This window comes from Acanthaster planci, linkage group LG11 (assembly GCF_054643075.1).
Source record: "Acanthaster planci isolate LZ-2023a linkage group LG11, COTS_SCS, whole genome shotgun sequence".
In the NCBI taxonomy this organism is placed as follows: domain Eukaryota; kingdom Metazoa; phylum Echinodermata; class Asteroidea; order Valvatida; family Acanthasteridae; genus Acanthaster; species Acanthaster planci.
In genome coordinates this window covers 17,769,153-17,793,060 of record NC_141787.1, presented here as the reverse complement: position 1 = coordinate 17,793,060, position 23,908 = coordinate 17,769,153, and the positions used below count along the sequence as shown (strand labels likewise).

At 41.0% G+C, this 23,908-nt stretch overlaps 1 protein-coding gene across 1 annotated transcript; it reads right to left on the bottom strand.

Moving 5' to 3' along the window:
- Positions 1-715: 715 nt before the first annotated feature.
- On the bottom strand, positions 716-23,576 carry LOC147797535 (uncharacterized). The gene is made up of 19 exons (XM_087143274.1): positions 23,255-23,576; positions 22,728-22,799; positions 22,127-22,186; positions 21,356-21,424; positions 18,986-19,057; positions 18,310-18,381; positions 10,491-10,562; positions 10,265-10,357; positions 9,915-9,986; positions 9,222-9,293; positions 7,166-7,240; positions 6,398-6,541; positions 6,048-6,116; positions 5,800-5,874; positions 5,606-5,677; positions 5,211-5,267; positions 4,787-4,968; positions 2,497-4,371; positions 716-2,313 (listed from the first exon to the last, which is right to left on the bottom strand). The coding sequence occupies exons 1-19, from the start codon at positions 23,509-23,511 to the stop codon at positions 2,123-2,125; spliced, it is 3,651 nt and encodes a 1,216-aa protein (XP_086999400.1). The 5' UTR covers positions 23,512-23,576; the 3' UTR covers positions 716-2,122.
- Between the last annotated feature and the right edge of the window lie 332 nt (positions 23,577-23,908).

Sequence of the window (23,908 nt, the reverse complement as noted above, 5' to 3'; positions counted from 1 at the left end):
CCGTTAATGTCGTTGCCCAAAAGCTTATTTTTCTACAAGTTTCTATGAATATGTTGTGTTGTTGTGATGTATTGACGCGTTTACCTGGTGTTTTGCAATCACAAAGAACTTTCCTGCAGGTGTTCCAGTACAGGACGGGAAGGGTATTCCCTTTGCGTCAAAATGAATTGTTAAATTGAAAGTAAAATGCCAATACACTGCAACGGTATTGTCAATGCGGGAGTTATTGTTCCATACACCAATCTCATGCTTCATGAGAATCTGTGAGGCCCGCGTTTCACACCAATCCGTCTCTGGCAATTCTGTTCCATAAGCGTTGGAAGGTTCTGGAAACTAAAAGTACAGGTGCAACAATTTCTGGATGACAGAAAAACCTGTCATCCTGACCAAGCAAGTGATTGGGAGCTGAATCTAATTCCAGAAAAGACATTTTGTGAACTGAGTCTACTGTTCAGTAATTTGAGGTTTCTATTCCACATATTTTCGCGACGAGAATCAACTTGCGTCCCTCGCTGTTTCGCCTGTTTCCAGCAATTCGTTTAAGGTGAATTGGACCAGGGTTCCAGCTTATTTGCTCTGTCAAAGTTTTTTTTTGCCATCCGTGGAGACGGTGGGGGTCTGTCGTTGCGGAGCCCGCAAAAGTCTTCGCCTGCACGATAGTGCTTTTCTTACGCACTAACATCACCCAATAAAGGCACAGTCTTGTTAAACCGTATTGCTTTTGATGTGTTAAAACTTTTAATCATCTGACCGCATTGTTTCTTTGAGCATTGTAATTTCTATTTGATTTTCTGTTGCATCCATGAAAATTAAAGCTTTTGGGATCATTTGCATTTACTAATAGTTTGGAGATTTTAGGGGATATGGAGAAGCGCTGCAAAAGGGAAAACATATCTAGACGATCTTCCTCCTATATGTATTACACCTACTGTGTAATGAGTGTAGACTGTACATTTGGTGTCTAAATCAAATCTAAATTAAAAATTACATAGAAAACAAGAGAAACTATTCATGTAAGTATGAACAATACCGGTAGTGAATTATAGTGAGTAATATGTATGCTAACACCGGAAAGTCATCCCTGACATGGTTAAGATACAGATTGATAAATAGGATTCATGGAAGAAAAAAGACACAGTGGATTACAACTTCAACGAAATTTAAAGATCAATTGTTTTTCCAACGAACCGTTTTTTCAGGTCAAAAGTGACAAAATGGTCTGGAACGAATTACACGCTTTTGCCAAGCTGCACGGACCATGTCAAATCGTATCGTATAGTCTACATTCACCAAGTTCGTGAGGTACAAAATGTGCAATCACACAATCGTTATTGGATTCACTTGTAAGTTGATTATGTCTAACCTTAAAGTATGCATGTTGTTAAACATTATATTGGTTCTCAAGTGAAGAGGTTCTATAGCTCTATGGTTCAGCAATGTGCACAAGGACCTATCCCGTAAACCATCTACGTTTGCTTCGTGTAGCTTGTGGTAAAATAACCCTTCAGGAACGTTCAGAGCAACCTTGGACCTCATATGCGTGTACGTCATCCACCAATTGCGCAGTGCGTTGCATTGCGTTATTGCGCAGTACCGCTTCATTCTGGTCACGCCGGAGAAACGACTGTTTGGCGACTTAGTTCATTTCAGAAATATGCCATTGTGGTAGAGTCATCAGGAAATAAATGTGGCTCCGTTAACTTGAAGACACTTGAGCATGTGACCTGTACATGTATGCTGTTACCAATTTTCGAATACCTATGTAATTATAAGCTGTAGTTTATAGTGCATACAAAACACAGTCCAAAACTGAAATTCGAGTCCATGTAATGACAGTCTTTAACTCACATTTTTACCATTTTAACACTACGTACATGACCAATTGAATCTATGTACACCACAACCTGACAACACCGTATCTACCATGATAATCATCACTGATGCAAACTGTCTGGAAAAAATGAATAATAGTTAAAAATGATAAAAAATTTAAAATTAAAAATACCAAAAAAAATGATTAAAGAACAAAATTAAACCTCATAAGCTGGAACTCCAGGCTTGCCTACTTTCTATCTCTTTGTATAGACTTAGGCCGTGTACATTGTGTTCATTGTCGTGTCCATTACTCCGGGTATTCTATTTGCACGTCTGCGGAGAAATCTTGTTCGGTGTCATCAAGGAAGTGGTACCACTTTGATCGACGTTGTAAAGGTCGATGACAACAACTGGCGCATACTGTAGCGATGCATCCTCCGTGGCGACAGCAGCATCCTTGCCTCCACAAAGCCTTCGCTCCAGTCCACAGTAAAGTCACTACAGCAATGAAAGCAGAGAGAGATCACATTTTCTCCTCAGTATTTGCCAGAACATATTTCTTTTGCATAGTTTTCATTGAGAGACACTGAGTTGTCCATAACATTAAGTTTGACTTGCATGCTTTCTTGAAGAATTTAATCATTAAGCTTATAAACGAGATCGTGGGAAAAAGATACTTACCCACGACAAACACAATAATGCTAAGGTTCAGAAACACAAGAATGACAGACAGGATCTCCTTCCTCTCCTCGCCGGATTGGCTGTGTTCACTCGGCAACAGAAGCAGTGACGCTGCCAGCAGGTTTAGGAGAATGGTGCCCAGTGAGCACATCTGCAGGCGATGCTCTGCGGCATCCTTCATGGGCTTGACGTAGGCGTGCAGGAGAAGAAAGCCGACGGAAATGACGATGGTTGCGAACATGGTAAAGTGGTCGTCGGCGCCGTACAGCAGCACAAACAGCGTTTGGACGATTTTGCGAGCAAGCTCCAAGATCTCCCAGTACCAGAACTGCGGTTTATAGTTTTCACACAGGAAACTTTCCCATGTGAATTCATCCTGGCTTGATGGTTCCAAATGCAGCAGCGGCTCATCGTCGTCAGTCTGGTCAGAGCCTCCATGACTTTTACCAACACGACCGGCATTTAAACTATGAGCCCCACCAGCAACATCAAGCAGAGGCCGATCCTCACTTTCCCGTCTCCCACATTCATCTCTGGTAGACTGCCCAACGTCTTCTGATTCCAACAAGATACCCGGAATGCCCTTTGCCCGTTTTCTATTGGTCCACCACAAGAGGAGAAGCAACACCAACGGAAAACCAACAACATAAGAGAGGGCGACTTCGGCGGCGTGGTTATAAGAAACATGCTGTTGTGTTAGGCAATCAATCGAGTAATCAGCCCGAAGTCTAGTGACGCTTACAGAGTCGTCATCGTTTACATAAAAGAGTTGACATCCAGAGGGTAACAGGGTAAGTATCACACTGGACAAGCTTGGATAGGAAACAAAAAGCAGAATGACCACAAACAAGTAACACCTCTGCTTAGTTTTGGCTACAAGACCTGTTCGTTTTTCAACAGGCATATTCCTTGTCATCAAGTAACACTTGGTTAAGCTGTAATAACAGCAGGCCGCGAACATAACGAATGCCACAAAACTAGTGCCGACCAGTAACTCGATGTAGATTTCAGGATAGGTGAATCTTGGGAAATAACATCTGGGACTGATAATTAACCGCATTATATTCACCTCCAGCAGCCTAAAGAGAGAGCCGACACTTGTCAGTATCCTCGGCCATGAAATTTCTTCCAAAGCCGAGAATATCTCCCCCATGACCTGGTAAAACCCCAGTAAAATTTTCCCTCGAGCCAGCAGCACGCTGACAGGAGACCGGCCTTTCTTTCGGCCCTTGCGTATTTGCCAAGCGGTGACTATAACGATCAACGCAATGACAGTCAACAGTAGAAGGACCTCAAGGAGGAACCACCACCACTCAGGACATTTGAAGCAGTGGTCAAACCACGGGTAAAAAGACGGACTGCACTGGGCGCAAAGCCACCCCGTGTAGCCTTCCGCACAGGTGACGTTAATACCACCCATCTCAGCGTTGACGCACGACTCACTACGAGGACATCGATGGACTTTAGGCAACACGCCTAGAAACCTCGTGGTCTCATTGTCGTATTCGTTGGTCTCTGTGAGCACATTTTGGACGAATTGTTGATAAGATTGATAGTTGTCAGCCCTGACCCAGTCCCAGGTCCACCAGAATCCAGGTAACAGATGTTGGTATTCACCCGAACAGTTGACTCCTACGTTTGGGCAGAGTTGGCATTCACCGAACCTATCTGTACGGAAGAAGTTATCAAGACAAGGACAAGCACGAAAGCCAGCGTGGAGGCTTTTATTGGTGCCCGTTGGACACACCGTACAGTTGGCAGGACTGGTACCAGGATGGGCCTCTGGTGTAACGTAAGTCCCATTGTTGCATCTTTGGCAATTGATACCTTGAGAGGCGTTCGCAACTTGGCCGGTCTTGATTTGGTAAAATCCTCCTGCATGCCAGGAAAACAAAATGTTGTAAAACTGGTTAATAGCAAAGTCATTAGGAGTCAAGAAATCGACAAACACACAAAAGAAATGTAAGACCTTTCGAAAACCTCAAAGCCAAAACTAATTAAAAGAGATAAAATATCCACATGTAGTTTATGTCAATAGTTTCCAGACTGATTTAAAAGTTTTTGCTACAAGTGGTATGTGTTTTCTTGTCAAATGATTATTTCTCCGAGAAAATGTTTGGTAGGTTCAGTTATATCCCAAAGACCATATTTGACTTTTTTTAAGTAGTTGTTCCGCTTTTTCTCAATGTTACTTCCAGCATACGCTTCATGAGTATAGGAATTTACGTCACAGTTCTCTTAACGTTAGACTATTACCAAAGGTAATATCTTTTTCTGTGAGGCTTTATACCTGGAGGGCATTTTATGCAATAGCTGTTTGTCCGCGAAGTTCCAAATGTGCCCTGGGGGCACGGTGTGCACTCCCAGTGTTCTTTCTGGTGACATCTACAGTTAAATCCCGACTGGCTAAAAATGTCTGCTAGATCCCTGGTCACGATTATCTGTTGGGCGAATCCGTTGCCAACTAATTCACTGCATGAGAATGACAGTTTGGAAGAATTAAAAGATGTCACTGATCTTGGGTCCTGTTTAATAGAGAGGGGCATCACAGTGGGTTTGTTCTGCAACTTTTGCAAACGAGGAAAGTCAAATTGATATGAGAAGAAATGTGTCTTGCAGGCTAAGGTGTAGGAAGCATGTCAGGAGTACACTATTTGCTTAAGTTGTAGTTTCATAATTATTAACAGATATTTCACCCTCCCTCTATTACTCACATTTTGACATCATTTCTGTTCGTTACTGGCGCAAATTCTAAGATGTTCTCGATTGCTCTGAAAAAGAGGAGAATAAATGGTCTGTGATATATATTGTAACTGCAGCTGACACTGTTGTTAATTAAACAGATTGTGATTTTTAATGATTTTAATGATCATGATTTTTAATCATGACCTTTTGTTTTGTTCCAAAGACCCTTGGAATTTTTTTTATATTTTTGATATAGATTAGATAAGATTAAAAAGACAGATTATGGCGAAATATCAAGTTTCATCCGATTATCCTCCCGGTGTCTCAATATCACTGACATTTCTTCCAGCAGTTTTGTTGAAGGTGTACGGAGAAAGTTGATTTTTACACAGGACCCCACTTTCCACATAAAGTACAAACTTACACGTAACTATCTCTGCCTAGATCTTGCCAAACGGTATCTGGAATTCTCCTCAAGTTGTTGCCATATAAAGATCTAAGTTAAAGAAAGAAAAAACGGAAAACTAGTTGACAGAAATATATCAGATACTTTTTTCCTGTCAGCCTGGAAGTGAAAGTAATTGATGCGAAGCACCAAGGATGGAGGGAGTTACTCACATGTAATCGAGAGTTTTGTTCCTGGTTGCAAATGACCGCTCCCCTAAGGACGACAGTTGGGACTGGAATAAGTATCTGCCAAAATGATCGAAACAGTTTTGAAAAGGCATTCCGAGAGTACTGTGGCAGTGCATGTGGTGTAATTCGGTAAACACAACGTGCAGTGTCCCTATTCGAGAACTTGGTTAACATATATCCTACTATTCTTCTGAAAAGGTTTTTCTCTCTTCAAAATTGTTCATACTCACAGACGCGTTAGTTTGGTATCGTAAAACAGCCAGTCCACTAGTTCAGTGATTGGATTGTCAAATAGCATTCTGAAGGGAAAATACAAGAATATTCCTGATCATCACAGGTTTTAAAGCTGCGGTTTAAAAGTCGAAAATATAACAACGTCATCCGCAGAGAAAACAGAGGTACCTTGGCATCCTGTTTTTCCTGTGAGGTTTGGCATGGTTTGATTTGATTTTTGTGTGTTTTTGTTCTTGTGTTAGGGTTAGATTCAAATGGGTCGGCTCAGTTTGGTTTGATTTTGTTTTACTTTGTCTGGTATCTGTTTTGAAATTTCCAGCATATTGGAGAATCGCTAATTGCTCACAAAAATCGTAGCGATCGAAGTCCTCTGAACACCTCTTCCTGCAGGACACTGATTCTGTTTCGTTGTAAGTAGAGATTACGGAGGCCTGTCTGTGATCGGAAAAGTCCAGTGGGGATGAAAGTCAGCTGATTGGATGATATGTCCCTAAAATGACACAGAGATGATAGATGATACAAATTATTCGTGCTAAACCCCTTGCTGGCAAAGAAATGTTAATAAGTCATTTAGTGGTCAGTATGATAATTTTCACACAAAGCATGCTTCGTTTTCCAGGCTTTTTAAAGCGAATTAATCTCCATGTGGTCAGTTATGGCCCTCTTAAGCGCACTCGATGGTGCCTTAGCAAATTAAGGTCAAAACTCGGTCAGTGATTTAGCAGCAATCATTTCCTGACAAACATCCCAATGAATGGGAAAACAGTTGTCTTGTTAAATCAGTGTGGACTGTCGAATATGCACTAGTTGTAGACAAAGATCAGTGTTCACCAATGGTTCACAATTAACTGTTTGGTGACATACTGTCCAATTGCTGATGTGTGCTTCGCGTTACACAAAATTTGTCTCTTCACAACAGCAACAACACGTTTTTGGTTAACCTACCGAGGTTTTTCATTGAGTTCATCCATGCCCTCTATTAATGGTTGTTTCAGAAAACAACACGAATTCCATTTCCTTAACATATTAACATATCACACAAAATGTAAGGAAAAGCCCATGTACATTTCTCGTGAATAAAAAAAAGAGAGTTTTTGAAGGTCGAAATACTTACAGTGTGAGTATTGAAGTGTTTTGAAACGTATCCTCCGGGAGGCCTTCAGAAACGAGTCTGTTGTGAGCAAATTCACTGCAAAGTGCAAAAGAGTTCAAAATTATCATGTGTTTTTGGTTTAAGAGGAATCCAAATTTGAAATTGTCGCCTTGCATGTGTGTGATTTTTTTTTGTTGAAAACAAAAATTGTTTTGAATGGTTTTAAATTCCCACATTGATGTCCTCAGTTAAATCTGCAAGAAAACCACAGGAAAATGTAGTAAGCTTGTACCCAAACGCTATTGTTATCTTATATTAACAAGCCACATGAAATAGCCTTAGGCTATACCCTCCTCTGCTGTCAATGCTTGTCTAGAATTGGGCCAGTCGTTTACTATAGCGAGTGTGAACTCGTTGCCAGACAGCGTGGCATTGTGTGGAGCGTACGCCATTCGCTCGTCCAATTAATCCCCATCCCACACGATGATGACGCGTACTCATGAAAATACCTGCTGTTGTTTCGACACATTCATTGAAAATTAATTATGGATTTGCCCTGCCTGACGTGTCCCACCCGAGTACGCTTGTGGTTTTTTTTCGCAACCCGTGGGGACATACACTGAGCATACAATGTTAAAATACACGTCGGGCAGGCAAATCCAAAATTAATTTACATCTCCCCGGCGCAAATCCAATGATTCAATGCATTCACGCACACACAAGGCTTCTTTACGAGCGATACACAGTCGCTGATAAAACAGCAGCTCAGATCACCGTCTCTACTGCGCCGTCTGGTTCCCGGACCAAACAGATCCAGATTGTGTTTGGCATCGGTCAGCGATTGGGAGTTTATCGCTTTAGTAAATGAATGGCCCATATCGAAACCAAAATTTCACGGACTTTTACGAATTGGAAATCTCCAAAAGTAATACATCAGAGTATTAATCTGGTGAGTGATCCATACACGCAAAAGGGGTTTCATAGAAGGCATTTTCGCGAGTCAACACTTTCTGAATGGACCGCTGTGGGGCCTAGGGCCGTTTTCCAGTACTCAACTTCGGCTGCGTCTCAGGCTTCAACTGTTTTTTTTAACTACCTGACTTTGAAGCTGTAAGCGTACCGATTAGTGTAATAGTGCCACAAAACAAATAAGATGCAAGAGAGCAAAAACTTACAGTAATCCAATTTGATTTTAACGCCTCAGGCCCACAATCGGGGATTGGTTTCGGGGGCGAAGCCTGAGACGGAGACGAAGTTGAGTATTGCGAAACGGCCTACGATACGGAGGGAGTCCAGTAGACTGGCCCCCTGTCTGGGGCCAGGCCTGGGCAAGCCAGGCAGCCGTTGATGTAAACAATCCTTGATGTCTGCCGTCTGGAAAATGTTTTTACACATTCCCATGGGATTAGCCAGACTCTGGCTGGAGTATTTTTTTTCTGGCTAAGGGGAAGCCCCTATGTTTACGGTGACTAAACCAGGCTGTTCAGCATGAACATCAGAGGTAGGATATCACAGGACGTTTTTATAGTTGGCCGTAAAATTAGCAAAAAGGCGTTCCAAAATAGACGTGGGAGCCCTTTCTTGCAAAAAATTAACGTCCCCCCTCGAGGTTTTGATTTCCTGAAAGCAGATCTAAGCCACATTTTTACTCCTAAATATATTTTGCTTCTCTTAGGGAGTGTCACAATAACAAAATAAATCCGAAAGCTACAGGTTCGGTCTTTTTCGTGAAAGAAATCTGTAGTATAGGGAGTCTGTAGTTTCTCTGTCGGTGGCATCTTGTGATAACTAAGGTTATCGATTTCGATGAGTGAAAACAAATGGAAGTCAAAGTTCAACGATTCGAATTGGAATATTTACAACATCAAAATGAAAAGTACGGTACACTAGCAAACTACAAATTAATCGCTACACGTGTAACTAATGAAATGGTAACCAGTGAGACTTCTCTAAGAGCATGTGCTTTCCAGATTTACTGATACACCATGTAGGATATTCAATCTGCTTTTGATACTCATCATGCTGTTAAATGCGCAGTCTCGTCGATTAGATCCACGTAACAGTACAGAACACTTACATTATAGCAATTTCTGTCAAATTTTCAAACATGTTGCTCGGCAGAGAGGTGAGCTCGTTTCTGTCTAAGTATCTGGGAAATGAATAAAAAAATCCTATTTCGTGATTAGTCTTCAAACAATCTTTTTTTTAAAATTCGAATTTCCTTACATTATATTCGGGTTCGGAAATGGACACACCGGTATTAATTTCCAATCTAATACGTACCGTGAATTTCTGTTCCATTAACAACGAATATTTTGAAACAAAATGAAAAAGAAACATGAGGAAATTTTCCCTCCGTAATCTGAGAATGTGAATAAAAAAAGATGAGCAGTCGTGTTACAGACAGATCGCAGGAGTATTTTCTGACAGGGATACTATTTACATGTAGGCTGTACATTGGCAGAGGCCATTGTTTCCCTAAATGTAAACAGTGCCCTCTGTTAAAAACTTTTTGAACAAAACATTCCTGCCACACCCAGCTTGTTGCTTGCACTGCCACATTCATCAGCTCATTCCAACATACCAGCCATTTCAGTGTACCGTATTTTAAACTAATTTTGGATGTTTTGCCCTGCCTGACGTGTATTATGCTCGGCCTTACAGGGCACACACCGAGTATACAATGTAATAATACACGTCGGGCTGGGCAAAAAGTCCAAAATTAATTATTTCAAGACATAGTCATAGATATCAAGACATAGTCACGTACAGGTTCCTGAAAGCTTTCACTCCGTGAAATGCTCCTGGGGAGACACGCTGTAGCTTGTTTTCAGATAATCTCCTGCAGATGAAACACGCATAGAAATGATATACACGCATGTTGCAAGAAGCAGCACGAATGATTTGTGATATTACTGTTCAGCCTATTGGCTTCAGTGCCCAATCCCAACACTACGGCAATGTTCACTCGCGCTATCAACTTGATATAATGGCGCAAATAACGTGACATTTTACTTGGTTGAAGAACAACAAACATAACGTAGCTATTAGTTTGAGGGGGGGTGATTGGTATTACAATACATCATGCCATTATACACCAGATTCAACTGCCTTACTTACAGAAAATTAATGTATTTGTCGCGAGTGTCTTGCTTCGTCTGACTGAGAAACAGCCCGGGTGGAATTTCCTCCAACTTGCTGTTGGCTAGAGTTCTGCATCGCGAACAAAGATCATAAATCGTAACAAGACACGTGTCTATCGCTTCAACGAAAAACAACACAAACTTAACACTCGTTAAGAATGAAATGTTAACCTATACTATTTTGACATATGAATGATGCTTACATGACACAGAGTTTCCATACGCTCCCAAAGGTGTGTGGCCTTAAAACCTTCAGGTTATTAACGTCCATCCACCTAATTGAACAAAATGGAATATCAGACAACAAATCAGTGTAGTTGTCGAAACCACCTCAAGACTAAACACAAGATCATGCACAAGTAACAGCGTGCACAATGACAAAGGAATGCTTTAGTGTCAGTTCATTTTTTCTTTTTTTTTTGCAGCGCATCACATGCAGAATCTCTCGCAGACTGTCCACCAAATTTAAATCAACAATATTTTGAAGAGGAAAAAAGTCAGTGTATACTCAACTCGATGTTGCGCGGTAGACCAGTGACAGAAATGAGATCACAGTTCGTTTGAACACAATATGTTAATAGCATCGCTGCGGCATCACATTATCTTCTAATATTGTCAGCCATGATTGGGCGTTGCGAATAAGCCTTTGCGAGTTACATTTGAATGAACTCTGGTACACTGAGTTCTTTATATTCACGTGAACATAAGCAGTGAATTCTCCATGCTAAAGACACTGTTTTGCCATATCTCGTTATAACCAGCAAGAAATGAGACTGAGGGGTACCCCCCCCCCCAACTTGTCCAATCCGTGGCATAGCAACGGTGTCTTAATTTGGGGAATTCAACTTGTTATGTTTATGTGCAATCAGATAACTCAGTGCACCAGATTTGATTCAAATTTAAATCGCAAAAGGCTTATTATGCAGGTTCTCTAATTAATAAATAATGTGAAATACACGCACAATGGTATTCAGCTTATAATTCATGCTCCAGCAAGATATTTGTCTTAATACGTCAGTGTTAGGGGGGTTGGCTTAAGTGGTTAACTTTGCATTTAAACGGTGTCTCTTGTCCTTCTTTTAAATTGCCCCTTCACTCGAATTTGCTCATTCATTATGGAACGTCCGGAATTAATAATTAATAGTTTCGTTCACACGGCACGCCGTCAACATCGGCGTGTCTAAAGGAATCACGTATCGGTTTTTATAAGCGTCGGCAATTGCTTTATCTTTACCGTTGTTTGCAGCTTCGTTTTTATCGCCAGCACCGAGTCAGATCTTGGCCACGTTTTCCTTTTCCAATCAAAAGTACGCCATGTTTTTAGTCTGCGACAGGGGTAGCCAATTGTCCTTAAAATTGTGAAATACGTCCGCATCTAGGTAACTTACGGTTTTGTTTCCTTGCAGACTCACGTTTATTTCCGAAAGCAGGTTTCGCGCCACGTTGTTATACACGGTACGGTTGTCGTCCGAGGCGCTGTCTAGGTCCAGTTTAAAGGCCAGTTTGGCGGTGCCGGATACAATGACGTCGTCCGTGCCTAGGGCCGGGAATTTTACGTTTAACGTGTGACCCGCGGCTATGGTACTCGGGTTATGTGTAATTGTGACTTCTTTTCTCTCGCCTTTGATCGCGCGAGGAACTTTAAGCCTGCGACTCGGGTTTAGGTTTTTGGTGTATTGTTGTGACATATTACTTTTAATATATAGTAGTTTTATTATACTATTTTTATTTACGATTCTTATTTTTATTTTATTAAAATATTTTAAAAAGAAAAGAAAACGCGATTAACGTTAAACCCCCTGCAAAAACAGGTTTTTGTATTTTTCACTTTGGATCTCTAAAACCATATCACCGATGTGACCTATGTCTGCACGCATGTCACCCAGCATCTCCTCGATATTACTTAGGTCTGCTTGAATTTCCGACAATTGATCTTTAACTTGATCTTTATTTTCGCTATTCATTTAATTTAATTTAACCTTATTTTAAAAATGGCTAGTGCTTTAATGATGGTGGGAGGAGCGATAGTAAACGCCTTGGCATTCACGGGCTCAAATTTTTTATTTAGCAGTTTATCAAAAAGTAAAGTCGACGAAGAACGAAAGCGTCACGACCTCGCGTTGGAGCAATTGGCGCAAGCGAAGGAATCCTGGGAACAAAACCGCGTACACATGCTAGACTTTTTAAACGAACGAATGCGACAAGAACGCGCGAGTCAGCAGACATTTGTAAACCTAAATTATCCGATTTATACGAGCCTTCTGAAGATCAAAAGATTCGCGAGTTTGTTTGGATTATATCCGGGACGGCCTTGGTCGGTTTCTTAGCGTATCGATTTGCATAACTTTATTTTAAAATGGAGGAAACTTTAAAAAAAACTATTTTACAGCCCACAGGATTACTGGCCGGGAGAAAGCGCGGTCGATCATCTACACGAAAAGACCGGTGCGAACAAATCAGTTATCAGAAACTGGCTAAAAAAGCAGGCCCTTTGGCAAATATATTTACCAAAACCAAATTACGTACCCAGACCTACAATGTTGCAATCAGAATCGGTCGAACCTAATTACGCGCATCAAATGGACGTTTTGTTTTTACCCTGGGACCACGTTAAAAGAAAAACGTTTAAGTACGCTTTGACCGTGGTAGACGTGGGTTCCCGGTATAAAGAAGCCGATCTGATGACCAGTAAAACCGCCGGGCAAGTGAGTGAAGCAATAAAGAAAATTTATGAGCGATCACCTCTGACCTGGCCCAAATTCGTAATGGTAGACTCGGGATCTGAATTCAAAGGCGAGTTTAAAAAGTTAATGGTAAAACACGGGGTAGAAATTCAAGTGGGTGTGCCGGGTGTTCACAGATCTCAAGGGATCGTGGAAAGGTTTAACAGCACTTTAGCCGAGCGTTTATTCGGCCATCAATACGCTCAATACGTTGAATGGGTAGAACGTTTGCCCCAAGTCGTGAAATCGTTAAAAGAGGAAAAAACGCGTTTAATCGATGCCGTTCCTGCAGAAGCTATAAAATTACCGAGCGTAGCGAGCCAAACACCGAGTGCACCTGTAAGAGAATATAAGTTAAACGGTAAGATCTCTACCCGCAGAGAACTTCCTCCAGACGCGGTCGTTAGGTATTTATATTACCCGGGTGAGCAAGAGGGTGGTACCATTAGAAGGGCGACAGATCCGGTCTGGTCCGTGGACGTTTGGCAAATTGAAAAGCGCACCAGTCAATTTAAACGGGTGAATGGTAAGCGGATAAAAACGGGTCCAACTTTATACTATCTATTAAACGGGCCAAATAAGAGTTTCGTCAAAGAGGAACTTCAGGTCGTACCCGAAGACACGGAATTACCGCCTGATTAGCTTAGGTTCGCTTCGCTTCGCTCACTCGATTCGCTTATGCCCGTAAGCTAACGTATCGATTCCATTCGGCAATATATAGCGCTTTGTGTCCAACGGCGAGAGACTCAGTTTGTTTTGCGACAGAGTAAACACCCGATGTTTATCTGATTTCAATAGCTGCTGTTTATTGAAATGAGAAACCTGGTCAAATATGCAGCTTTTGTACATCTCATGGGTTAGGGTCTTTTGAGTTACTACTTTTGTTACCCCTTTCGCCTTCTTTAAATTTTGATCGACCGTCAAAATTGAATACATTTTTGGTCTAATGCAAACGGCTTCTAAAATTGTTTTGCCACCAAATTCGTCTTTCATTTTGCCTATGACTTTTTTATTTTTGGTGCTGTAAAGTTGATGATCGGGCGGGTAATTACTAAAGTCAAACAAATTGCGCTTTTCGTTTAGGTAGCCGTTTAAATCGTGTGAGCTTCGCTCGATCTGAACTAATGGAGAATCAGTGTCCGTGTAAAGTAAATTTACTTTGTCACCAAAATTTACTTTTAGCTCGTTGTAGTAGAAATCGTACATCAACGTTTTTGATATATCGAGCACGCTTACGCCACAATATATTGGCTTATTTAATTTTGTTTTGGTTCGGTACATCTCCACAAACGAAAGCTCGTAGTCCTCAATGGTACCGTCGATTTGTAATTTGGTTTATAAGTTAATTTTCTGTATTTGTCAGCGTCTTGTACATCCCTCAATAAATGACCGTCAATTCAATATCTGACATTTTCCATCGTCTTGCCAAAGACCTAGTTGTTCACCAATTTGAAAAAGTCTTTCTCAAAATCAGACTTGGCCAATTTGCGCAATTTTGTGTTTTTGTCAATATAGCTTTTCATCCACGGCTTTTGACGAAATTTCAATACTCGGTGAACTTCTTTGATCCACAACCCTAGTTTGAGATATTTTTGCAATGTACGATAGTGAACCACGTATTTTTCTTTGGTGTTTAGAGTAGACACGAGTTTGTCTACCGAGGTCACTTTGCTCACTTCGCCATTACCAATTAAATTTTGTTGATAGCTTGAAAGCCATTCGTTTGGTACCGACATATTTTCGGGTGCAAGTGGAAAGTCATTATGTTTGTCATGGTGACGTTCCAGGTGATCCATAGTAATCTCAAACATGTAACCGTAGTCGTCAGTTAGTCGCAACTCTTGGATGTAATAGTACGTAAATTTTTCTAAGTCTGTTTCCCAGGTAAATTCCCCTACAGGCAGATATTTGCTCATCGCCCAGCCGTATAAATTATTTGCGTCTAGGTACATGATCTGTGACTCTGGCTTATTTGGGTCATAATCAGGTAGTTCTGGATTATTGGCCTTTGCATATCGTTTGGCTCCTACAGAAGAAACCCCACCTCTTTTTGCCCTTTCAAAGAACAAGTGCTTATCAATGTCTGTCAGTAGGTCCAATTGTATACCGGAATGCTTTAACAATGCATCCCACGACAGACCGGTGATGTGTAATAGTTGGCTGGGTCAAGGCCGTAGTTCTTCTTGCAGACTTTACGGAAGTTCTCAAAAACAGCCGCTAGCAATAACACGTACGTTTCTACGTATAGGTCATGGTAGTCGCCTAGGTTTTTACAGCCAAAGGCTTGCCATACTTTTTCCTTGCGGGTATGTTCTTGCTCGGTCACGGTGGACTGCTTCAGAGAGCTATAGAAAGCGTCTATAGGCGGGAGTTTTGTTTCTTGAAATCGATCAAAGGAATCGATATGCTCATAGGGGTAAATTCCTTTTTCCAACAATAAATTTGTGTTATTTGGAAACTTTTCACATAATAAGTTAAAATCATCGGGTGAACAATTTTTAACCAACCGATCTAGCGAAGCCGCCATGAAATGAAATGAGTCTAAAAACCTGAGTTGGCCAAAAGAAAACGAAATTTAATTTTCAGTATTTTTAGCGATCAACTTGATTGATTTTCCGTAAAATTTGTGGGCGCCTTGCATGATTAAATGTGCGTCGTATTTTTCTAAATTATGTAAAATCACCGGAATGGGTGTTTGATTGACCACTATTCTTAACTTGAGATTACACCTGGCATGCGCTGGGCCTCGGTACTTCCCCGTCACGTGACAATGATCTCTGACCTTTCTAAAATTATTGATGGGCTTTTTGCAATCTAAACATACCCATTCTCTGAACCCAGCTTCATTTTTATGACAGAAATCAATTTTGTCAGCTTTTGTTTTTGGTTCATTTGGAATATCACACTGGCAATGAGATTCTTCTATTTTCTTGTCTATCAACTTTTCGCAGATCCAACAGCTTTACATTTTTCTTAGATTTTTGTAACTCGGGTGACCAGATCAACTTCGCTTTATTTTTAAACGTTTCGTTGATCTTGGATGCTTCCTTAGAAAGTGACCGTACAAAATTAACAGCCGCGTCATCACCCCTGTACGTTTGATTTGAAGTACAAATCCGTCGCATCTGACGACCATGTATGAGTAGCCACAAGGCTTGTGAATCTGTGTGAGAGTGTTTGTATCTGTCGGCGGTAGTTTTTCTAAAACAGACTCAAAATCGGCGTAAATGACAAAAGGCGCGTCTTGTTTATTTTTGTAATTTTTAAACTTGAGTATATTTTCGCATTTGACCGGCAACTCGACCGTACATGTGGGAACGTTTAATCCTTGACAATCTTCTTTGTGTCTGGTTAACTTTTCTTCCGTTTGGAAATGTGACATGCAATTGAAACACCAGTGTTTTTGGCCGTTGTGATGATCGATATCACTCGTCAACCGAGAAAAGTTTTTAATCCAACAGTAGTGATTTTCTTCATCTCGGGTAAAATAAAGTAAATTGATCGGTTCTTCTGGACGCTTGCTTTTTAAAAAAATGTAAAGACCGCCTTTTAGTGTAACCAAACACATTGATTGCCAAGTTATTTTGCGATTCGATACGTGGGATTTGTGAAATCGGTGTTGGAAAGCTTGTGTTTGTAAAATTTAAACCATCTGACGCCTTCGGCATGTAAGTTGAAGGCCGCTCGTCATGTATTTTATATTTTGGATTAACTTCAATTTGGGTTTTGACGTCATCTGAATATAACTTTAAAGCTGCCTGCAACGCCCATCGGATACATTCCTGATCTTTATTTGGACGTTTATGATTGCTTTTTTGTCTCCCAATTCTTTAGGCACGGAATGTAAGAAGAACCCGCTGGATTATATTTAACCACGTTGACGTAAAAAGCGACAACTTTGTCAAAGATCCAACCGAGCCTTTTTGTGTATGAGCCTCCACCTCTTTTATTTGTTTTTCCCTCTGTTCAGTGAGTGCGTTTTTAACGTCGGCTTTATTTGCTACTGCATCGTTGTCGCTTGGAAGGGAAATACGCCAAATTCGGTTTTTTCGGGTTTTTCCAATCTAAATTGAACTTTTAGAGCCGTTTGCAATTTGTACGAACCAATTTCTTTTAGTTCTTCCAAAGCTTTTTCTCGATGAAAGTTTTGTAAAAATCGAAAACGTTTATCAAATCGTATTCAAAGAAACGGGGTATCAATTCCCAATTGCGAAAATTACCCTGAAAGGGCCTGACGTTTCTAACGTCGACTTCCGCAATTTCCTCGGGCTGAGTGTAAGCTTTAATCGCTTCAACAAAGTCCTGTTTGACGTATCTGTTTTTGTTTGCAAAAGGAATATTATATTTTTGAACCGTTTTCAACAGCTGCCGATATGACTGACACGGGAGGTACCTAAATTGTTTTTGATCTGCCCGTATGGCTTCAATAAGCTCGGGTTTAGTGTGAGATTTACGGGTTTTGGTTGTTTTTGGTGCCGGTAATGGGATGTTATACCGCTTGACAAAATCTTCTAAAAACGCCTTCTTAAATCGATTAAAGGTCGATAGTAGAGGTCGGTGTTGTGGGTTGCTCATGTCTCTATTTATATGTAGGTCTCTAAAAATTTTATCATTTTTTCTATCGACTTGACTTGACATGTTTTTTTATTTATTGTTATTTTTATATATAGGTCATTTATTTAAGGCGGTTGTAAACAGCGCATTTTGCTTTGAACAGAGCTACGCTTTAAGTAGAGGTCACGAGTTCAGGTCGGGCAAGTCTCAACTTGTAGCAAGGGGAAGTCCCTTTTTTGTTTGTGAGTGATTGCTGGTGCGATCGGTACTGGTCACGAGTTGTTTACAGGAAAAATGCGCCGGGGTCAAAAGTTCAAGGTGAGTGGAAATCCCCGGCGCGTGTGGGTGAAAGAGATTTTGGCTCAGAAGGTGTATATTCACCCGGTATTTTGGGGGCCGGATTTTGGGGTCGATTAGGTACCCAGGGAAAATTTTTAAAATCTGGAATTCCAGATTTTTAGGGGATTCCCCCGATTTTTTGAGTCGATGTACTACCCAGGGGTTTTTGCTGAAAACAGCGAAAAAGGGGGTGTGGGCCAGAACTCTCCATTTCCCCCTACTAGAACAGCGCATTGCACGCGGCGGGGTTTGGTATGAATCGTGCAATACAGTTATCTATCACGCTGTTTGTTGCCCAAGGATTGACAAATCAGAATTGAGAATTCAAGTATGGTTGAAGATAAGTAACCTTTATAAACACAAATTCTTATGTCACATACAAAATTTTCAGTGAGTGCTGACTTACAAATTATAAATATTTCTTGGTCCTTCTAACGCCTCAGGCTGCATTTCCGATATCTTATTATGCCCCAAGTGTCTGTCAATTGTGAAAGGAGAAAGGGAACAAAAGAAATACGCTGAATTTATCAGGGGTAAGCTCATCCTGAGATAATTTATCGAGAGTTGAAAACACTTTAATTACAAGTGCAAAATTGCCCAATCCCCAATAAACAGAGAAGGGGGGGTGATTATAGCCAAAATTCATGCGCGTCCTCGGTCTAGGTCGCTCATAGCGACTCTGTATAAGGCTTATGGAGGCTCTTTAGTGTATGGAAACATACCATCGATTATGATACTCTGCCAGGTGGACGACATACATGAACAGTTAAGAGCACCTGACAATCGGACTGCTGATAACCTCAAGTATTCAAATTTTATCAGTTGAGGAATTTCAACCAGCAGTGATTGAAATCATGACTGAGATAATATCGTGGTTGGTAAACCTTTCCGTGAATTAAGGCCGAAATTAGCACGGCCCCATAAGTAAAATGACTGGCTTAGTTTCGACTGATGTAACTTGATGGACCTATAAACTGCAGGGCACTGCTCAATGTTGCGCTGCCTTTGAACACCACCGTGTTGCAAAGTTCAAGACCACACCATAACACGACATCTTGGATTAACTTTTTGTGCATACTTACAGATGAATCAGGTCAGTGCTCTTTTTGAAGGTGCCTGTCTCTAGGACTTCCAGGTTGTTCTCCCTTAAATTACTGTGAATGAAATTTGCGTAATATCGTTGAGATATTCTGCATTGGAAGAGGAATTTTGGACAGAAACGTAAAAGCCTACATTGGTGCAATTCCGCGGAGGTACGGTGTAAGGTTTCAATTGCCGGGACTGCTCCAGTCCGTGTCCAATCTTGTATATGTTCATTCCCAATTCGAACGACCCCAGCCAGAGCCGCATTATCCAATAGGCATAGGAGGTACTCACCAAACCGAGGCGATATTTCTCCAACGAAGATCGAATTATAAACTGGCTACACTGTTTGACTTGTTAAATTTCACCAACAGTTGTGTGCCCCACGTATATTTGAACCACTTACCAGTGGGGTAACTACGGGGGCAGGTTCCCCCTGCGAATGCCTGTGCCCACTGGGTGCCCCCCTTAAAACCCATGAACAACCTCTGCTGCAGCTCACTGTCTTTTGATGCCCCCGTGAAAAAGTGTTGTACCTTGGGGCCCCCTCGGAAATAGTAGCCCTAGTTATGCAAGTGCCGGTCACTTCGTTTGTGCGCATGCACACTGAATCACACTAAAAGCCAAACGCCAGAAAAATGGCTGTTGACTCAGGCAGGTTGACCCTAAAAGTAAAGGATCAACGTCGATTACGCTTACTGTTTCCGCCTCATTTCCACACAGAATTTAAACACTCAAAGTCCCTGGGTTTCCAGGGGAGCGGAGAGATCGTTAAACATCGTGGAAAGGGTATAAATACATTATTTTATGGGTAAATTGGGCAAATGGTTTTGTTACCCTTGGGCGGTAAAATAATGGCGGACTTATAGCAGTGTGCTCAGACAAGTCTGGTTTGTATATACATGTATATATAAATGTATGTGTATCGACGTTCATGGTACCGAGACCAAAACTATGAGTAGGATCTACGGTGGAGTAATTATGTGGGGTTATGTAGTTTAGATCATTTAATTGGAGGAAGTTACTGGTTGCGCATAAGTATACATTACTTGCATGTACATGTACAGGCACGGGGCAAATTGTGACATGTAAATTAATGAGACGGGCACATTTACTTGAGATTAAGTGACATGTAAATCCCTTGCTTATTGGAGATGATTATTGCTTTAATTTTGAAATTGTTGGAATGAATGGACTTCAATTATATTAGATTCTATCTCGAAGGTACAAAGTAATTAGAGAGTAATCTTCCCAGTACTTGAGGGATATTGATTTATCATCTTTATTCCAATGTACATGTAGTTTTAGGATTGGATAATGACAATAGGGTCAACTCTTTGTTATTTCCATCAGGAGGAAGTCCACAGTGTGAATTTAATTTTCTTGGCCATTAATCAATTTGGAAGGATGAGTAGATAAACTGTTTTTCCAGACATTTCCAATTTCATCATTTTAGGGTCAAACTGTGCCATTTCAATACATTCAGATTATACATGTATAACTCCTGCCATTCACCTAGAAGGTACAATTAAGTTAAGTTGTGTTTCTTTTTCTTTAAATTCCTGTTTGCCGTCGCCGCTGTTGGCCTGTCTACTGCTGAAATGTAAATAGCAATAACACCAGCAGAGATCCGAGCCCAGGGTGTTCTGGGGTGCCTGTTCATGCGCACCCCCCACCATATAGCGCCCCTCCCACACAATGAAAAACGAAGAAGAAAAGGTTTGTTTCTTAGAATAAATAAAAATTTTGTTCAAAAGAGGTATTAGTCTTTCATGTTGCATCATGGTTATTCGAAGGTAAAACTGACAAAATTGTGAAAATTAGATAATTTAGGTGAAACGCGTAGCTTTTATATAATTATGGCTTGTCTTAAAATTTAAACACACTACACCTTCATTTTTTTTTCAGGGGGCCTTTCTTACACAGAACCTTAGATATCTGCACCATTTGAAAGATTCAGGATAATTTATTCACACACGAAGTCCTAAAGAGGAAATAGCAGTGCAAATCCCGTACAAGTGTCATGACCGATATGCTTCGTCTGCTCTGAATAATTTTTCAGACTGACAACCATAATGTCACTATTGCGCAGGCGCGAATACACAACTAAATCATGGTGCACGCACAGTCTATGGGGACAAAACATACGTTACCCAAAGACGACTTAGCTGATGACGTGCTATTGCAAAAATTGGGGGATGGATTTTGCGAAACACGTTGGCTCCAAAATAGCGCCTTGAAACAGCCAGAAATATGCATGTCTCGATATCTTAAGCGTGTTTCTCCGAATTTCCGCTTGCTTAAAAGCTTCAAACTACAGCTTCCTTATTGACTTTGATAAATCGGTTTTAGCCGAACACCGCACTTACACTGATTTGAGGTGGATTCCATTTTTCACGATGGGCTTAATGTCTTGTAGTCGATTCCCTTCCGCATGACTGTAAAACACGAAAACGTTTAGATTGCTTCTTAATTAGACTCCTTAATTAATGCTCACACTTAAAAGCACACCCATTCTCCCTCATCCCATCAACCAAAGCTGTTATTCTTAGTGCTCTGTATAAAGACTTTTACAATTGTGATTTTTCCTGTGCGCAGGAGTAAAAAATGATTATCAACACGATTCAATGTGATTTTCTGAAGAAAAAATGAACAAAGCCAGAAAAGATGAGAGAATATGATCAAAATTGCACCCATGTACATTTTCAGTGGGCCCTGCCGCTAAGGCCATTTGTGCGCATGCTTGCATAATCATGAATTTATAATGAGAGATCTACTGAGACATATCCTCAGATCTCCGTTTTCAGTGAGAACAATGCAGATCTCTATGCGGATAAAACCGCTTTTACAGGCAACAACAACATAGGGCTCTGCGTGGGTTATTCCATTTTGTCAAGCAGGGAAAACGGTTGACTGGAGGGACCGTGACCTAACTTTGGCTCATATTAAATTGGCATGTGTTTCAAACAGATGAACGTATAAACCCTTCGATGAAATGTTATTACTTTCCAAAACCAAAACCAAACCCCAAACCAAAACCAAAGCCCAACGCCAACCCAACCCAACCCAACCCAACCCAACCCGACCCAACCCAACCCAAACCCAAACCCAAACTTATAACCATATTACATTTTACTTACAGATGTATCACGGACTCCGGCAATCCAAAGGGTTTCTCGATCAAGTTGTTGGTTAAGTTTCTAAGTGGGAAAATAAAGCGAAACGACGGATCCCTTGTCACTGCAACCAACTGTGCTATTGGGAATGAGGGACAGTGTGAATGTGGAACTGTAACCTTTCCAGAGTGGGAAAAGGACACATTTAACAAAAGGGGACGTGAAACGTAAAAGATTGGGCACTTTTTTTGAAACAGCAAACCAAAATCAAACAAATTATAAATTCCTTTCAACATCTCATAGTAAGGAAATACGCGATCAAAGAGTCTGGTGCTGGTTGAATACAGGCTATTCACAATAGTGCCCCTCCAAGAGTATGCAGTGCGTTGGCCAATCACAACACGCGAAATCTGTCGACCCTTTCCACACGCGCATTGGGTCGACAGATTTCGCACGTCGTGATTGACCAACGCGTTAAAACCTCCTGGATGCGCACGATTGTGAATCGCTCGTATTGAAATTATGATTTCGGTTTTCATCCGTTGTACATTACTCAGATGGCCTCCCGCATTAGTTCCCTTATAACAATAAGCACTAGGCCCACAAAATCAAATTCGAAACTTACATTTTGATCAGGGACTTGAATTCCAGCAAACTATCATAAGGTATCTCATGCAAGAAATTGTCTCCCAGTTCGCTGTTTAAAGAGAAGTAAGAACTTTAATGCGAAGTAAAAAAAAAAGTTAGGAATCTGAGTGTCCGAACACCTGTTTGTGACTTGCCAACTACGAGCACACAAGTCTTTGAACACCGATGCCTACAATTCGTGATGTACTTCCTCTTTGAATCTCGTGATTTCAGACTTGGTTCACCAAACATTAATTTATGTATAGACCTCTTTTTTTCACTATTTGTGCATTCAGATAAATTTTCTTTTCTTCAAAACGCACCTTTTCTTGCCATATTTGGTATTTAAGAAGGAGGTATACTTTCATTTTGCAATCAGTTGTGCATGTACTATTATTTTTGCCACTTTGATAATTAAGCGATATATTTTTGACATTTTATTCCTCTTGCTTTTGACGCCAACCTTTTCTTTGCCGATCCCTGGTAGGCCTATTAACTGCCACTGTCAAGTGAAAAGATACTTACAGCGACACAGTGTCATTGGGGATGCCCGAGGGTAGTTCTCTGAGGCCTTTGCCCGTACATATGACGGCGTGCAGATGCTCGATACACTCGCACACACCACAGGCGTCCCCCGTTGAGTTCATCGCGACCACCGAGGCCGCGAAGGTGAAAAGTAGTACCAGACAGACCATGATCGACGTATCCATAATATGTCCTCCGTCTGCGTTAATGCTGCTAACTAAAAAGCGAGGCGTTTTTATACGGCGTGCAGGTGGCATGATGCGATCACAAATTTACTGCAGGCATCGTGTTTAGAAGGGTATTCCCCTTGTGTCTACCGTTAATGTCGTTGCCCAAAAGCTTATTTTTCCACAAGTTTTTATGAATATGTTGTGTTGTTGTGATGTATTGACGCGTTTACCTGGTGTTTTGCAATCACAAAGAACTTTCCTGCAGGTGTTCCAGTACAGGACGGGAAGGGTATTCCCTTTGCGTCAAAATGAATTGTTAAATTGAAAGTAAAATGCCAATACACTGCAACGGTATTGTCAATGCGGGAGTTGTTGTTCCATACACCAATCTCATGCTTCGTGAGAATCTGTGAGGCCCGCGTTTCACACCAATCCGTCTCTGGCAATTCTGTTCCATAAGCGTTGGAAGGTTCTGGAAACTAAA

What these genes read in the sequence shown, in the direction of transcription:
- LOC147797535 (XM_087143274.1), bottom strand. Translation starts at nt 23,511, where the DNA reads ATGCCACCTGCACGCCGTATAAAAACGCCTCGCTTTTTAGTTAGCAGC. An exon ending in CCGGAGTCCGTGATACATCT is followed by an intron (nt 21,425 to 22,126) that starts GTAAGTAAAATG and finishes CGTGTTTTACAG; the next exon opens with TCATGCGGAAGGGAATCGAC. An exon ending in TTGCATAAAATGCCCTCCAG is followed by an intron (nt 4,372 to 4,786) that starts GTATAAAGCCTC and finishes CCTGGCATGCAG; the next exon opens with GAGGATTTTACCAAATCAAG.